We start from the raw sequence: 18,439 nt of genomic DNA on the forward strand, positions 1-18,439 counted from the left end.
CATTGCATGTGGAGGAGTAGTCCTTCCATAGAGAAGTAATCATGGTGAGTGTGGGGATATTTTAGACTTTGAAATTAGATAGAGTTAGGGTCAGATTTCAGCTCCTCTGCACACTTCTACTTTGTGTCTGTGAGGAAGGCAGACAGACACTTTGCGTTTCTGTCTTTACCTGTAAAAAGAGAATAATAGCATATCCCCACATCTGTGTTCATGTGTTTTCCACCTTCGTTTGAGTGACCCAGAAAGTCACATACTTCTTTATGGATCCTCAAAGCTTCCTTCCTTCATTCAGGAGGATTGTTGTTAGATTTTGCAGCCAACAGAGTCTGGGCTCAGTCTTTAACTCTGATGGCTTCTTTATAGCAGAAAAAAATATCTAAAGAAATTGTCCTTAAAGCTTTCCAGCAACTAAACATTTTTTCCTGTTATCACTCTTCTTCTAGACATCTAGACTTAAAATTTTAATCTTCTCTTTATTCATTCTCTACTCACTTCCTACCTCATTCATTTCCCATGTCCTTCCAGTTCACATGTCACTATGCCTGATTCAAGACTACTGTCTGATACCAACATTTTATAAATCTGGTATTGTCGAGTTCTGTTCATTTTCTTTCATGCAAGTTCTTACATTTGCATCTTTCTAATTTTTGTTTGGAAATAATGTTAAACTTATAGGAAAATTGCAAGAATGGTGAAAAACCACATTTACCCAGATGAACCAATTGTTAATGTCTTGCCCCATTTGCTCTCTGTATGTATGTTGTGTGTGTATGCGTGTGTGTGTATAATTATGTATTTTTTTCTGAAATATTTGAGAATAAGTTGTATCTATCATGTCCCTTTATCACTAAATACTTCAGTGTGTAATATTTCCTAAAATTAAATATATTCTTTTATATAACCATAGTACAGTTCTCAACTTCAGGAAATTGAGCATCGATGTAACATTTTTATTTCTGCCCACATGTTCTAATTGTATCAATTGACTTAGTAATATCCTTTATAGCATTTTTCCTCCTCCAAAATAAGATCCAGACCAAACTATGCATTTCATTTAACTGTTGTATCTCTTTATTCTCCCTCAATCTGAAACAGTTTCTAAACCTATTTTTTTCTTTCATAACCTTGACATTTTTGAAGAAATGTAGCCTGTTCACATTAAAAAAAAAAAAGAATGTTTCTTTTTTTGTCTGCTGTTTCTTTATCATTAGATTCAGGTTATGCATCCCCAGATGGAATACTCCATGAGTGGTGTGTTCTCAGATATGGAGGCCCATGATGTTCATCTGCCCTTCATTAGTTATCTTAATTTTGATCTTCCCATCAAGTTGTTACCTCGTTTCTCCACTGCATGGTTACTGTTCTTCCCCTTGTAACTAATAAGCAAAACTACAGGAAGACACATTAAGATAATGCAAATATATATACTATTCCACATCAAAATTTCTCCCTAGATATAATATCTATTTATGATTTTTGCCTCAACTCTTCAATACTGTGATAGTGGCAACTACCTCCACATATACCACTCAGCCCTACTGTAAGCAAGAGCCTCCCTTCTCTTCTATTTACTGTCTATTTGTTATCATTATGGACTCATAAATTCTCATTCTTTTCAATGATTCATAATTTTTATTCTGTTATTACTTATTTTGATGCTCAACCTGTCCTAGATTTGGGAGCCTCTTCAAGCTGGATCCTGTGACTTTCTGACATGCCCCCGTTTTAAAGTTCTTTCTTACGTTTGGGCATAAGATGTTCCAGCCTTGCCTCTTGTTTCATTACTACTAATAAGAGCTTCATTGTTCCACACTTATTTTCCCTTTAGATCCATATTCTAGAGTTACTTTCAACTCTTCTTCTTCCCATTGTTTTCCTGGTCCTCAAACCCAATTAATTAATAAGCTCACTATATTTTTTTGCTTAGTCTTTCAGACTTTATCATTTCTTAGATTCTAATTCACACACTTACCACATCAGGGCTACACTAAAAAAGAAGTGCTGGGCTTCCCTGGTGGCGCAGTGGTTGAGAGCCCGCCTGCCGATGCAGGGGACACGGGTTCATGCCCCGGTCCGGGAAGATCCCACGTGCCGCGGAGCGGCTGGGCCCGTGAGCCATGGCTGCTGAGCCTGCGCGTCCGGAGCCTGTGCTCCACAATGGGAGAGGCCACAACAGTGAGAGGCCCGCATACCACAAAAAAAAAAGTGCCTTTGTTAATGATAGTAAAATAATAACTAAATTTATTAAGTATACATCATATGCCAATCAGTTTTCTAAGTACTTAATATGAATTATCTCATGTAGTCCTCACAACAACTTCATGGAGTAGATACTATTATTTTCTGTATGTTAGAGGTGAGAAAATGATGCATCAAAGAGGTTAAACAACTCAAGGTCACACAAGCTAATAAGAGGTGAATTGGGTTTTGAATCCTGGAAGTCTGACTCTAGAGGCAGTGCTACAAATCACCACCTATGCCCTCACTTCCTTCCCTCCCCCCAACTTTTTTCTAAAATTAATGATTTTATTTATTCAGGGTAATCCTGGCCGGCCAGGTCTCAATGGAATGAAAGGAGATCCTGGTCTCCCTGGTGTTCCAGGATTTCCAGGTATTTGAAGGGGTGTTTGGAAGTTTCCCTCTTTACATTAAACTACTTTGGGAGAAGACACCCATTTTCTGATTGGCTGGGTAAAGGCTGTGGCCCTGTTGCTTTGCTGTGCAATTGTGTGTACCTTCTTTGCAGGCATGAAAGGACCCAGTGGAGAACCTGGTTCAACTGGCCCTGAGGGGGATCCAGGACTTATTGGCCCCCCAGGTAAGAGTTATTTCTGGAGCTAGTTATACCTGATACTTAAACTCATTGAAGAATTTGAAAGTTTGCATTCTGCCTTTCAGCCAAAACTTTCAGAGTCTCAGTCCCCAACAACTGAGGGGAAATAGGCAGGACTCTCCCTCTATTAACTAATCTTCTCAAGCTCTCTATTTCAATAATGTAATATCAGGAGCAGACCTTTTAAGTTTAAGGTAGATGCAGGACCAACAAGAATGCTTCAATGAGATTTTTATTGACCTTTATACTAACTTTCCCATATTCACTTGAGTAGATCACAAGAGCAAGTCACATAAGTATGTTTGAATATTTTTAATATGAAAAGAGTTCTTTTTGCTGAGAGACTTGAGGTTTCCTGTGAACTGTGAAACAGAGCATCTACTAAATTCCTCTACTAGTTAGTTCAGTGGGTCCCTTGACAAGCACAACAAACAAGAACTGCAAATGATGTTAGAATCAGAATGGACTCTACAGCAAATAGAATTGTCTAACCTTGACACCAGTGTTCACAGATTTGCAGTGGATTAGACTTTCTTGTAACCAAGTCATGATATAAGGCTTGAAAATTGAGACAGTATGCCTAATTTGTCCATGGACCCTAAGAAAATTATTTATTTTTTCAGCCTTTTGGGTGAGATAATGATAATTTTCCCAAACAGGTTTCTGTTGGACATAGCAAATTCTAATACATGTAACTTGTTTCTCTCAAACCAATTCTTATTCTGATCTGAGCTTACTTTGGCATCCATTCTTTCCAACCTTTCTCTTCCCTACCTTCAACTTCATGTTCTTTGCCTCTTAGGCCCCCCTGGATTACCTGGTCCTTCAGGACAGAGTATTGTAATCAAAGGAGATACTGGTCCACCAGGGGTTCCAGGCCAGCCTGGATTAAAAGGTCTACCAGGACTACCAGGACCTCAAGGTTTACCAGGTACCTTTGTAGATCATCTTTTTAAGCCTTATGTATTTGAAAACATTTCCCTCATTCTTCTTTCACTTGTTAGAGTTTGTCTCTGACGATAGGAGTCTCAGCAACTAGTAGAATACCAGACCACCAGGTTCCATTTCCTTTTCTCCTTGAAAGTGTTCATTTCTCATGCCCTAATTTCTTTTAGGCCCAGTCCAATTTCTTTTAACTCCTCTGGCTATCCTAACTTGAATGATTAGGTTAGTGTTGTTAAAATCTCTGTAATGAAATTAATATGCATTTAAGATATGGTGCTTTCTCTATCCCAACCACAAGAAGGATAGAAGGCTGATTTGGTGGGCTATCAGTTCCCCACTGTGAGGCCTCCTGATTTTCAAACTAAATCCTATCTAGTTGGCCATTTGACTCTATGCTTGCAGCCAACTTTGGTTAAAAAGAAAGCTAGAAACTAACTTGTCTTTCTGTTTTATCAGGTGGCTTAATAGCAGTTTTTTCATAAATAAAGTGTACCAGGCAGTAACAGCCTTGCCTATGGTGAGATATATAATAAAAGTTGGCCTTGCACTCTATCTTGTTCTGAAGGCGAGGAGAACACAACTGCCATATTATGGAAATCTCCAGAGAGGCAAATGAATTGTTTAAAATTAAAGCTAAATCCTTGTCTGCTTCTTTTGTCCTGGGCTTGAGCTTTTCCTTCGTTTACCTGAATTAAAGACAAAACCAGATTATGACTTCAGTGACACTTGAGGACCTAAGTGTCCCAAATCTATCTGGATGTGGATTTATTCTACCCACATTTGAAAACCCTACTTCATTTTCCTATAGGTCCAATTGGCCCTCCTGGAGATCCTGGACGCAGTGGACTCCCTGGCTTTGATGGTGCAGGAGGGCACAAAGGAGACCCAGGTTTACCAGGCCAGCCAGGTGAGACATGCTGCTGATACTAGTTTTTAAGTCTGGGGGACCTCTGGACATACGGCCTCCGATTGAAGCTGTGAGAGCCTCCTCTTGAGAGAGCATAGCTAGGTGGGGAGTCTGTTGCTTGGGAAAAATGGGATGACACAGATGTGCCAGTATAAGAGGAGCATAGAAAGGTGGTTTTTATTCATGTGTTTAGAGCACTGGAAAACCCAGCTTTTCCTCAAAATGAGGATTTTCCAGGTACTCACTGTACTTAACTTCTGATAATTTTCAATATTTTTTGAATAAATTTATTTATTTTATTTATTTATTTTTGGCTGTGTTGGGTCTTCATTGCCGCGCGTGGGCTTTCTCTAGTTGCGGCGAGCGGGGGCTACTCTTCGTTGTGGTGTGTGGTCTTCTCATTGTGGTGGCTTCCCTTGTTGCGGAGCCCGGGCTCTAGGCGCGTGGGCTTCAGTAGTTGTGGCACATGGACTCACTAGTTGTGGCACGCAGGCTCAGTCGTTGTGGCTTGCAGGCTCTAGAGCACAGGATCAGTAGTTTTGGTGCACGGGCTTAGTTGCTCCACAGCATGTGGGATCTTCCCGGACCAGGACTCGAACCCGTGTCCCCTTCATTGGCAGGCGGATTCTTAACCACTGCGCCACCAGGGAAGTCCCTCAATATGTTTTAACAACTTTAGATAATATAAATATAACTCTAAATAATATAAACATAAAGGTTTGTATTGGTAAAAAACTAGCAGCGGCAACAAGGCAGGTTGGTGATAACTGTGTTGCTCCTAGAACCAACACCCTCCTGTTTCATTAACTGTATTTCTAGGGAAGAAACAAGTTAGTGCCATCTTCATCACATATATGGGCATTGCTGTGAAATTCCCCCAAATGAAAATCTATACACACGGTGGCAAAGGCCTGTAAATAGAGAAAATTTTTAAATAAGCTCAAGTCGAGTGGCCAAATGGAGAATGGGAACCAGTGGTAGATTGAAATTAGACATTTTGAAAAGTTTCCTTAGAGTACCCAGCCTGTTCTCTAAACAAAAAGGTATGCGTGAGAATAATTCCCCAGACAGATTCAAAGGAAAAGATGGCAGGTTGATGGCAGCCACACCCCTCCTTTCTCGTTGATGAACAAAACAGCAGGCTGAAATTTCGTCATGGGGTTTGCACTCCTTTAGTACAGCAAGAGACTAGATAACACAAACCCCCCAAATAAGCATCACTTTTTCCCATCTAATGTTCCATTCACTCAGTATTTATTTAGTGCCTAATGTCATCAACCAATTTCAGAAGAAAAAGAATACATTTAAATCTCTTTGAGGGCAGGGACTGTATTTTATTTATCTCCAAATCCATGATATCTGACAATGCCTTTGTAGACATTCTGTAAATATTAACTAATCAAACAAGGTCATAATGTTGTGTCGATAGCCATAATAGTGAATCAGAGCTTACTTAATTTGTATACTGATGATTCTTTGGAAATAGGTATCCGTGGTTTGGATGGTCCCCCCGGGCCAGATGGATTGCAAGGTCCCCCAGGTCCCCCTGGAATCTCCTCTGTTGCCCATGGATTTCTCATCACACGTCACAGCCAGACAACAGATGCACCACAATGCCCACAGGGAACTATCCAGGTTTATGAAGGCTTTTCTCTCCTGTATGTACAAGGAAATAAAAGAGCTCACGGTCAAGACTTGGGTGAGATAATCAGCATCTTATTTCTTACTATGCATTTTGTTTTTGTTTTGAAAGTCTTGTTGGGTTCTAGAGTAGCCTTGGCCAAAGTGTCTCTCTCTATTCTTTTGGGGCTTCCAAACTGAAGATCATGTCAAGGGCAGCTGAGTATATTCACTATAAATTTTAAATAAGTAATATTTAACTTTAAACTAAAAGCATTAATTAGCTAGTGTGAGGTACAATTCTTGGCCTAAAGCAAGGCATTTGGAAAGGGCCATATGTACTTTTGTTAGCTTAGTTACTGAGGAAACAGATTCTCTGGGCTCTCTGTAGTATAGCAGCTGCTTAAGTGGGCAGTGTTCGTAACTCATGGGAGATAGTTTCCTCTTTTCTGACACTGGTCTTTATCAAGTTAAAGATAAGTGCTGAAGAGAATCTTGGATTCTGGATCAAAGAAAGTAAGGTCATTGCTTAATTTTGCTAGTTCATGAATAAGCACCTTAGCTTTATAAAGTGTTATCAGAGTAGTTTAAAGCTGTACAAAGCACCATATTTCCATATAGGATCCACTTCATTTAATGTGTTCTCATGCATCTTCTCTATGCTATAGGGTGGGCAGTTTTGTTGATGGGATGAGGCTGGACTGAATGACTTTCAAGACCTCTTCCAAATCCCTAACATTTCTTTTTCTGGAATTCTGACTTTTCATTTTGAAGCCCCATTGTTTGACCTGGGGCTGCCTATTTTAGAAATCACTATCCCTTTTGCCTCCATAAAGACATTTAAGAAGATAGTCTAGGTCTCCAGTTTCTGGGGTCTCCATAGTAAGAGGCCTTCTGAAGTCTCTTTACCTGGGCCATTCTGTGAAAACAGTTCTGCAGCAACAGAGACCTCCAGAGGTCTGCTGTGCTCACTCTGTTCCAGGGCACATGGCCACACCTGCCAGGCACATCTACCTACAGGGAAGCCAGTAGGCACAGGTCATTTTAAAGAGCCTAATAAAGTAGGAGTTTGCCAAACAACTTTCTTCTTTCTCTTCTACTTCTCTTTTTTTCCTTTTCATCTTCCCTCTGCTACTTTTCCTTCTCTCTTTTGCTTTCTTTATGTAGCATCTTTTTCTAATTTTAGAATCAACAAATCTTCATTATGAAAATACTCTTATCTTTTAGATAATTTTCTCTAGTTTTTCTCCCATAAACTTTTTTTTTTTTTTTGCGGTACACGGGCCTCTCACTATTGTGGCCTCTCCAGTTGTGGAGCACAGGCTCCGGACGCGCAGGCTCAGCGGCCATGGCTGACGGGCCCAGCCGCTCTGCAGCATGTGGGATCTTCCCAGACTGGGGCACGAACCCGTGTCCCTGCATCTGCAGGCGGACTCTCAACCACTGCGCCACCAGGGAAGCCCTCCCATAAACTTTTTCTCCTTTTATTCCGTTCTCTCTTTACTGTCAGAGTCTAACTTATACCCGTAATCAAGCTTATAAACTTCAAATCTCTAACCTATCAAGTGAATAGAAAGCATTAGAAGTTTTTGAACATCATGAAATTCACAAATGTAATGCAAAGAAAAAATGGGATCTCTTACCCTGTATATCACTATAACTTTTCAAAATGTGTGTATTTGGTCAAACGAGACCCATCATAGTATGTATTCAGACGTAGAGGCTATAAACTGGCCCTGACTCGGGTACAGCTTATGCCTCAGACATAGGAAGGCCATGATAGGGCCCAAGATCCCCAGTGTGATACTGGATTGCAGGGTCTATGCTTAGAGCTCACTCAAGGATCAAACTGGAGATATCTTGATGGCTAAGCAAAGAATAGTTATAGGTTTGATGTTAAGGAAACAATCACCTGATTAAGTAAATACATAGTCTCTGCTGGATTAGTGAAAGGATTATGGTGTATAAAAAAGAGGGTGGAGGAAACACACTGAATACTAAAACTGTTCTGTCTGGGAGAAAAAAAGCATACTAGGAACCATTAGTCTGTAGTTTTAATAGAGGCATTGAGAGTTCATGAGATCACAGTCTCTTTGAATGTTTAGAAACTGTAACCAGAATTCTGCATCATTATGGGTAGCCTACAGCATAAATACAACCAAACACCCATGTTCTCATCATTATGGGAATTCCTTTTATGCACATCTTCCTTTTCTTTCTGAGACCAGGGATATTTCCATCTCTGTCCCTGATTAGTAATGTTAGTTTTATTTTTAAATTACTTTATAATTTAAAAGTACTTTCATATTCATTATCCAATTTGATTTTCACGACTATGATCAAGAATGATATAAGACAAGTATTGTATTTTTCCCCTACACACACCGACACGCACGCGTGCTTCACACACACACACACACACACACTGGCTAAGCAGTTAAGTGACTTATTCAAAACCACACACTCAGAAAGTGATGGAGATGAGAATTGACTCCAACACCTACCAATTCTTGTTTTTTTATTGAAGTATAGCTGATTTACAATGTTATGTTAATTTCTGCTGTACAGCAAAGTGATTCAGTTATACATATATATGCATTCTTTTTTATATTCTTTTCCATTATGGTTTATCTCAGGATACTGAATATAGTTCCCTGTGCTATATACAGTAGGACCTTGTTGCTTATCCATTCTATACATAATAGTTTGCATCTACTAACTTTAGACTCCCAGTTCAACCCTCCCCAAACCCCCTACCCCTTGGCAACCGCAAGTCTGTCCTCTATGTCTGTGAGTCTGTTTCTGTTTTGAAGATAGTTTCATTTGTAACACCTACCAATTCTAAACCCATTCGTTTTTCAGTTATGTCAATTTTTTTATTTGCTCTCACATGACTTTGAAATCATTCACCTCTCTGAGCCATTTTTTTCTGAAAAAAGTATAAATTACAATAAATCAATGCTTTTCAACCTGGGGTACTTTTGAAAAGGTTCCTAAGCCCATCCCAAACCTATTATATAAAAATCCCCAGTGATTCTGACAGTCTACCAGTTTTAAGAATTATTGGTCTTTTGTCAGTCACCTTCAGCCTGAGATAAGCATACCCCTTTGGATACATGAGGAATTTCCAATGTATAATTTTAAAGGACTTAGTTTACAAATCCTCAACTTTCATATGTACTTTCTCCTAAAGTCGAACTGCCTGTGTATGTGCTTTGGATAATCTTGTTTCCCACATCCCCTTTCACTACCACCCATCTCCCACTTTATAAAAAACTCATACTATGGCATATTGCCTTGAAACATGAAAACCTCTAGGGGACAAATTCAGAGGAACAATTCAAAATAATGGCTTTGTTAAAGTCTCCATCAACTCAGGCTCTATAATTCACTTCTAATCCATCTCATTAGGAAATGCATTTCCAATAAAAGTTTTCTTTTAACGTTTAGTAATTATCAAAATTTATAATAAACTATCTTTTTGATCAATGTGAATTAGTAATTATTATGATGATGACCATTCAAAAAATATTTAACATGTAAAGCCTTAGGGTCACAGAAAGTTTTTAAAAGTTACTTTAAATTTTTGTTTCAGAAAACTATGATTGGATAATCAGTAAAAGACTTTCAAAAATAAAAAAATACATTAGGATAAAACTGTGTGAGAGAAGTGGGATGGAAATATAATTTCCAAATGCAAAAGGAGTACTGTATAATTTCCAGTTATTAAAGATGAGTTTATGCACTTTTCAAAAGGTTTATTGTTAGGTTTCAAATACTTACATTGGATACATTTAAAAGAGTGATGTCAAAGTTTGTTTTTAACTATAAATATTCACAAAACACTACAAATGACAGCTGGCAATGTTGAAATGTGGTTTGCAAAATTCCAGGCTCCAGTATTACAAAGTATAGAAGGGTGGGTTTGAAGCCAAGAGACAATAACCAATAACTTAATAACTGGCACAGTATCAATTTAAACTTCTGATGAAAAATTTGAGATGTCAACTTAAAAATGTGTGAGGGGGTTACATCATTTTTCATCATTCTTTTGTGAGTAAATGAGAAAAGAATGGCCTACTCGCTGGTAGAGATAACCTCTATTGCCCCTACCAGCTCAGAAATTTAAAGACTCTAGTTCCTTTCCTTTTTTCTCCCCTTATGTTCTTCCTTTCTCCCTTACTTACTTTTTTCCTTTGTATTATTTACCTGCAAACCTGTCCATGGTTGCTGTGCATATTAGTCAGCACTACAGTTTTCCCTAGGCTTAAAGAGATTGTGCACCCACATAAGACATATACTGGGGATGTCTTGGAAGAAGCGAGGACAGCCTGAAGAGGAAATACTGATATGATATTATAAGGAATCAGTGTGTGCCTTTCACTCGTCTACAATAAATTACCCAATATTCTCCATAAGACACCACTGTTTATAAGATGCCTCACCAGTTTAAAAACAGTGCTGGGGAGTATATAATAAGCTATCACAATAAATGTCTACATAAGTTGTAAGATCTGTCCTGATTTTAGAGATGTAAAAATGTGAGTAAATGTGCATCTTATAACTGAAGAATTAAAGTATATTTATTATCTAAGAGATGGGGGAAAGTTCCTCTTTAAAAGGTTGTTAGTATGTTAGGAGAAACTAATCATCATGACATTTTTTCTTTTTCTCCCCATTCTTCCCAGGAACGGCCGGCAGCTGCCTTCGTCGCTTCAGTACCATGCCTTTCATGTTCTGCAACATCAATAATGTTTGCAACTTTGCTTCAAGAAATGACTATTCTTACTGGCTTTCCACCCCAGAGCCCATGCCAATGAGCATGGAGCCCCTGAAGGGCCAGAGCATCCAGCCATTCATTAGTCGGTGAGACACTGGTATACCTTTGATTTTTATCAATCTCCAGTTAGTTTAGCTAGTTAGAAATGAGTCCAAAGCTAATAATCTGATCATATTCATCTCAGGTCAGGTAGAATAGAGATGCCTTTATAATACTCAGTGCAGTATGTAGTTTGATCCATATTTATCAGGGATCTACTTTTGACCAGGACCCATGATAGACTAGTGTAATATACAAAAAAAGCTCACAGTCTAGTCACTAGGCAAATATATGTAAATTAATGTGTATCAGGCTTGGGCTAAGTGCTGCAGTAGATCCAGTAAAGTGTTATGAAAGCATTGGGAAAGGGATATTTAATTCCAGCTAGAGAAATCTGAGATGACTATATGGAAGAAATATGTTTTGAACTGCTTAGCCCTTGAAGGATGTAAAGGACTTGAGACACAGGCATTTATAAGGGAGAAAGGCATACTAGGTAGAGAACATTGGAATGGGTTGTAGACTGATAGGTCTAGAATGTAGTTTCTAAAAGTTGCAGAGGGAGAAGAGATCAGAAAGTTAGCTTGGACCTGGACTGTAGAAGGCTTTCAATGTTAGGTTTTAGTTCTGAATTTATTTGGTATGTAATGGGGACATCTCACGTTTTTGAGCTTTCAGGGAAGATTACAGAAACATCAATGTATAACATGGATTTCAAAGGGAATAGTCCAGAGGTGGAGAGACCAGTTAGATTGAGAATATCGCTGTAGTCCTGATAGGAGTGTAGTGGAACTCTCAGTAGGGTACATGTATCACATTAATAGAATAAATAAGATTTGGCATGATTAGTTATGGGAAGGAGAAAGTGGTAGCTGAGACTTGGTGCATGAGTAACTAAGAGGAGGGTGGTACCATTAATAGAGATTTCCTAGAGTGTTGCTACATTAGAACCCTAGTTTAACTCGACCTCCTAGGCATGTTAGATATTGCCATTTTCATTCTGATCATGACCCAATTGACCTAGGAGTCTAGTAACCATAAAGGGTGAATCCTTGGAAACTCTAGTTTCTTTGACATTGAATATAAAGGTTAAACCTCATTCAGCCTCTCTTAATAGCAAATTCATGGTGCCCTTTTCAATATATTTGCCCTAATCCTTTGGGAATTCATTTTTTTGTGTGTGATTTTTTTTTTTTGCCAGTCCCAACCTTGGAAATAAAAGATCCCCTAAAGGCATTCCCTATTTTGTTGATAAACTTTACCAAATTGGTTTAGTCATATTTCAAAAGGTACCCTCATGCTCTTTACTAAAGATTTGGTAGACTCAGCTGTATTTTACTTGATTTTATAGATTTAAGCCACATCTCCAAGTGCCTGGGTACTTGCCCAGCATTCTGGGTATGTTATACTTCTACAGATATGGCCAAATGGTTAATAAATATCCTTTGGGCCAAAAATAATGGGTGGAGATTAAGAAAGTGTCTGTTTCTTGTCTTTTTAAGTTTACTAGACATTGTTCTTACCACAGTTTTAGCATTACTAAATGTCTCCCCTCCAGTTGGGCACTTTGACAGTAAGTAGTATGTGCAGTACACTAAGCCAAACTCTTACAGCAATTATGACATTGACTGTAGCAAGTATGGATACAAATTTAGGGCAGAATAGAAAATGAAAATGCTTTAGCGGGGGTTCTGTAGTTTCTTTGTAAAAAAGCTTACACTTTTCATTTATAACTTTATTATGTATATTGGGAGACTGGGCTTATGCAAAAGCAATTCTCAAAGTGCATTTTTCTCCTCTTTTTCTGAGCACTGAAGACACCTTAATGGGCTTTTATACCAGGAAGCCTTCCAAAGAAGAGGGACTGCTATTTCCCATATGCTTACTCTGTAGATTGTGTTCCTTCTGCCTTTCCCTTACCAGATGTGCAGTATGTGAAGCTCCGGCCGTGGTGATTGCAGTTCACAGTCAGACCATCCAGATTCCCCGTTGTCCTCAGGGATGGGATTCTCTCTGGATTGGTTATTCCTTCATGATGGTATGCAACACTCTTCCTTGTCTTTGTCATCAAAGCTGACTGTCCATCATATCTACATTTCTATCTAATATGAGGAATCCCTATCATTTATGTAGTAAGAAGCTTGAACCTCATATAGCTTCTATCCAAGCACTGTGTTCCCTCTCATACGTTTGCTGGAACATATTTTCATAATCTGCCTGTTTCTTCTGTTGGATACCTTTGGTGTAGATACTGTTCTGTTACCTCTGGCTCTAGTTCCTTCACTGGCTTTGAATTTTTGGCCCAGCTCAGCATATATCTTTGGATATTCACTAGGGTATCATGGCACATGGGTATTGTGGCACATTTTCCCTTGTCTTTTCTAGCACACAAGTGCAGGGGCAGAGGGCTCAGGTCAAGCCCTGGCCTCCCCTGGTTCCTGCTTGGAAGAGTTTCGTTCAGCTCCCTTCATTGAGTGTCATGGGCGGGGGACCTGCAACTATTATGCCAACTCCTACAGCTTTTGGCTGGCAACTGTAGATGTGTCAGATATGTTCAGGTAAGGTGCTTATGGCTTTAGTTTAGGTCCTAAGCTTCCTTCAGAGGTGCTAGCGAACAGAGAGGCAGTTCGTGGATGGTTTATACCCAACAAATATTAGGAATTTAAAGGACCATGTCGTTTATTCTTGCTTGTTCTCCTCATATACCAGACTCAGGTCAGCAAAGCAGACTTGGCTAATAATAGGTATATGTAGTTTGAGATGGCTTGGTAATAATTCTTCAAAAGCAAAACAGAGCAAGGAAAGGTTACGTGACCTGCTCAATAACAAGTGAGCAACTGAAGCCACCCCAGAAATTGAAGCAATAATCTGTGTTGCCTTCCCCAGTCCAGTAGTCTCCTTTCTCAGAATGTTCTCAAGGCTCTCATCCAAGTATTTGAATGAATAAGACCACATGTGATACATGTACCTCAGGATACTTTATCCTATTGGAATTTTTTTTCAGTTTCAGTTTATTTTTATATGTTACTTTTTTTTGTTATCATTAATATTTTTCTTATGTATTACCTTTATGTAATTGTTATGTGTTATGTATTATCATTTATTCATCATCAATTGCCCAGATCCCTCTCGTTCTAGGACTATTAAAAAAGTGTATACGAGAAAGAGAGGGAGAGACAAATAGACAAGGGTAATGGCGGCAGGGAGGAGAATCACAAAAGTACCCATGACCACTAATGACTCTTGGGCTATAGCAGTCATTGCGTTAGATTGCATTGCTCAAAAGTTAACCAGTAAGTCATCAGAAGAGCTACTGAAACACAAAGAGACTGTTTACATATGAATTTGAACCAAATTCCAGAAAAGGCTAATCTGATAATCTTGTTTCTTATTTCCCAGCAAACCTCAGTCAGAAACGCTGAAAGCAGGAGACTTGAGGACACGTATTAGTCGATGTCAAGTGTGCATGAAGAGGACATAACATTTTGAAGAATTCCTTGTGTGTTTTTAAATGTGATTATATATATATATATATATATATATATATATATATATATAAATTTCCCAGGATGCAATGTCTCTCTCTCCCCAACTTTACCACTGCTGCCACCAATGGTGCTACTATATATGACCAGGAGAACATGCTGACTAGTAATCATGAAGATTCAAATGTACCTCAGCAATGTGCCAGAGCAAGGTCTCTATTATTTTTCTACGAACAAAATAAGGAAATGAATTTACTTTTTGGGTCCAGTATGACTTTCCCCAAGGATTATAAGATGAAGATTATATATTTTGCCCAGTAACTAAAATGGCACGTTAAAAATTCAATTAAGAGAAGAATCACACTGAGTAAAATAAAGGACTGCAGTTTGGGGGAAGAATTATTTTTCATGGTGCTACTAATCCTACTGAATCCCAGTTTTTTAATATAAAAGTGTTAAGCTTATTTTGCTCTGTAAGTACAGAATGTGTATATTGTGTAAACAGCCGTTTAGCTCAAAATGTTGAGTCATTTAGATGTGACCTGACATGAATCACTCTTTACAGAAAACTTAGGAAAACCTAGAATACAAACTGCAAGATTTTATATCCATGTTTATCAAAGTGAGAGAATTTATATTCTCGCATCAAGTTATTACCGAGAGTGAATATAACTTGAGTTTTATCCCCTAAGTTCTTATTTGACTTTTTAAAAAAAATAGGTCATTTTTAGTCACTTTAATCAGAATTTTAAATGTACATGTTACATACCAAATTATAATATTTAATGAAGTAATTTCTCTTTTGCTATATTCTCCAAGACACTCTTAACACTAGATGCCCCCAGCTTTGATGTTTCTTACATCTTGTTTTCGCTCATCCCCGACTGGGCAAAGTTCTCCCAAATAATTTTGAGAAACAAAAATGTATTTAAAAACTTGACAATTCTTTTCCCTGTGCTTTTTATGTAAGAATTATTCTCCTGTGGGCTGTGCTTGTACAAGAACTGGGAAGACAATACTTAGTCTTCTGTCTTCAATTACAAAGCCAATTGATGTTTCTTACTTTTTTATTTTAAACGTTTTATTATAAATAGTCATAAGAATACCTTATTTCCCTAGCTGTCATCTTCTCACTTAATGTTTTTTAACTCACCAGTATCAATTTAATTAAAGATATCATATGTTGTAAGGATGGTTTGTTGTGTATCTCTTCAGCCTATGTGTAAAAATCTGCTCATTTACAGATAGACTACACATCTGCACATCAACAGGTAGTCTGCCTTCTCAGAGAATCATTTAGAGCAGTTCAAAAGCAAAAGGAGTTTCTGCAGACTTTGATCACTCTGATACCTGATAGGAGACATAGTAATGTACTTTTTCCAATGAAGAAAACAACTCCTTGGAAAGTATTTTTGAGGTAATAACTTTATTAACAACATTGTGTTGATGGCAGAGAAAGGAAGCAGAACTACTTTCTATTTTGGGAAGAATTCATTAATAATGTTTAAAGCAGATTAGTGAGTTAATATTCCTAATGATTAAGAATGAACACATGTAGCTCTCTAAAATCGTTGAGGACTTGCCTCTATAATAAAATGTGTATTTTAGCTAAGATATGAAACAACCAAATGATTTTGAGAATTTTAGACCCTAATATGAACCCATATAAAAACTAAAGCTTAGAGTGTATAGTGGTAAAATTTAGGTTCTAAATAATGGTAGATCATAGTGCTGATTGCTCATAATACTGTTGATTTCAAAGCTAGCCAATTGCAAATTCTAGCTTTATTTTTCCATGAGCTACACTCATGAAAACACTAACGGGTAATTGTAAGTGAAAATGCCATATCACATCCCATACATTTTTCTATATGCTGTACACCTGAAGGTTGCTCCTTGAGTTACAGCTGCAGACACTGATTCCAGAGGTTTTGCTGTTTGTAGCTTTCCCTCTCATGTTTAGCTGGTTGAAAATCTTGGCTCAAAACGAACCTCCTAATATTTTATATTTTAATAGGTGCATGTGCAGCTGGTTTTGTGTTTCTTAAGTCCCCTAACTATCCCCAGCCCTGCTTTGTTGTTTAAAGTACATGAACCCAGTCCATTCCAGGATCTTAATGTTGTTGACTCATGCTTGCCACTGAATATTCAAAGATTATTCTGATGTAACTGCTCTAGTAGTTACCTATAGTGAGTTTTGCAGTCAAATACAGTTAATGGTTTTCCCACATAGGCAGGCAATGAATGAACTGTTCTGCTTAATCAGATACAAATAGTTATTACATGTACCAACCAAATGAGATATATGTGTGTGTGTGTGTGTGTGTGTGTGTGTGTATGCCACATTGCTATCACACTCATCATCTCCAACACTTCCAAAAGTGTTTTCACTGGACACCTTGTGATTATACAATGCCTTTTCTCACCTGGGAAAATTTGAAAAACACTTTCTATTTCTTATGGTGCCAGTGAGGTTCTTTGCCTCAATTGGCATGTTTAATTGAAATCTCACTGGTCATGCCAAGCCATCAGAAGTTTATTCATATGTTAATCACAAGAGGGCACTATCGCCTATAAAAATAAATCAACATGGGAAAAAAATAAATGTCAGCATATATTTGTTGAGCTCATTGTTGATGAGATTCCTTGTTTTAGCTTCATGTATTCTTTCATTCTCATAAAGATCAATAGCAAGTATTTTAAGAGGTGGCCCAGTTACCCAATATCTGCATCCAAGATAAGGGACAACTTTGCTGTCAAAGATTTTCTTAAGAGCCTGATTAAGAGTTAGCTCTGGTAGTAATTCCTGTGCCTCTCAAGACAGAAGCAAATGTCCCTGCTCCCCTATGCAGCCACTTTTGCTTGGCCAGGATTTCAATTGGCTTCTTTAGCAGAGAAGCCCTGTTCTCAGACTGGACTGTAAAAACACCTTAATCCATAGGCAGCTCCAAAATAAATTGAATAATATTTTAAAACCATATGTCATTTCCATTTTACAGCAGTGGTTTCTAGAGTATATTCAGGATGTTTGGAAGGTTTTCACGGTAGAAGCACTCGTAAGTTGGGACATGGAAGGATAAAGTTGAGCTAGGCCTGTCTCCCAAGTTCCATAGCAACGAACGTTCATTAGATACTTATTAGCTGTAGGGCACCATAATAAATAGGAATCCAAAATCAACTCAACCAGAAAAATAGGTAGTCACTCTAATATATATTCCCAAGAATAGGTATGCTGTTACTACCAAATCTAATTCTAGGCCGGACTAGGACAGATCATGAGGCTTTTTGCCAGCAGTAGCTGTCTGGAGAAAGCTGGCTCACCAACCCATTCTCTAACACATGGGCAGGCTAAAATCACATTTATGTGACCGTAATTCTCTTCTTTTATGAGTAGACAGCATGCCCAACACCTGACCCCACAGGATGACGAATTGCTGATATCATACCAATTTATGCCACATATCTTCTGTTTTCCTCTTCCAGATTCACATTGCATTCTTCACCCTGCTTTCTGCCCCGGAGGGTTACTGTGCCCTCTGGCTTCTGCTTGGGTTCAACCAATGCGATTCCCCAACAGGATAGCAGAGTGATGCGCAAGACTGAGATTAGGGTATTTATTTTTATGGGGCCTCTAGGGTCACCTCAGGTTGGCTTGTACTCCTCAATTGAATGTCTCTGCTCCTCTCAAGATGACCTGTTCTTCTTAATTATCTCCCCCTCTGATTGTAGTAACCTCTTCTCATCCCTTCAAGTCTATGTTTATGATGACAAGTCTGCTGTTGCTGTGCTGCTCGCCCTAGATTCCTGCATTACCTTTTGTGGTTTCCCTA

At 38.4% G+C, this 18,439-nt stretch overlaps 1 protein-coding gene across 2 annotated transcripts in view; it reads left to right on the forward strand.

Moving 5' to 3' along the window:
• The window catches only part of COL4A5 (collagen type IV alpha 5 chain), a 230,567-nt gene extending 215,962 nt beyond the window's left edge, over positions 1 to 14,605 (forward strand). For both annotated transcript variants that reach the window (XM_007463668.1, XM_007463667.1), the window contains 9 exons: positions 2,539 to 2,611; positions 2,747 to 2,818; positions 3,636 to 3,764; positions 4,587 to 4,685; positions 6,172 to 6,384; positions 10,994 to 11,171; positions 13,048 to 13,162; positions 13,510 to 13,682; positions 14,524 to 14,605. In XM_007463668.1, coding sequence (XP_007463730.1) covers positions 2,539 to 2,611; positions 2,747 to 2,818; positions 3,636 to 3,764; positions 4,587 to 4,685; positions 6,172 to 6,384; positions 10,994 to 11,171; positions 13,048 to 13,162; positions 13,510 to 13,682; positions 14,524 to 14,605 — 1,134 coding nt within the window. The remainder of the gene's footprint in view (positions 1 to 2,538; positions 2,612 to 2,746; positions 2,819 to 3,635; positions 3,765 to 4,586; positions 4,686 to 6,171; positions 6,385 to 10,993; positions 11,172 to 13,047; positions 13,163 to 13,509; positions 13,683 to 14,523) is intronic.
• Positions 14,606 to 18,439: the final 3,834 nt, after the last annotated feature.

Source organism: Lipotes vexillifer, unplaced genomic scaffold (assembly GCF_000442215.2).
Source record: "Lipotes vexillifer unplaced genomic scaffold, Lipotes_vexillifer_v1.1 scaffold1267, whole genome shotgun sequence".
NCBI lineage: Eukaryota > Metazoa > Chordata > Mammalia > Artiodactyla > Lipotidae > Lipotes > Lipotes vexillifer.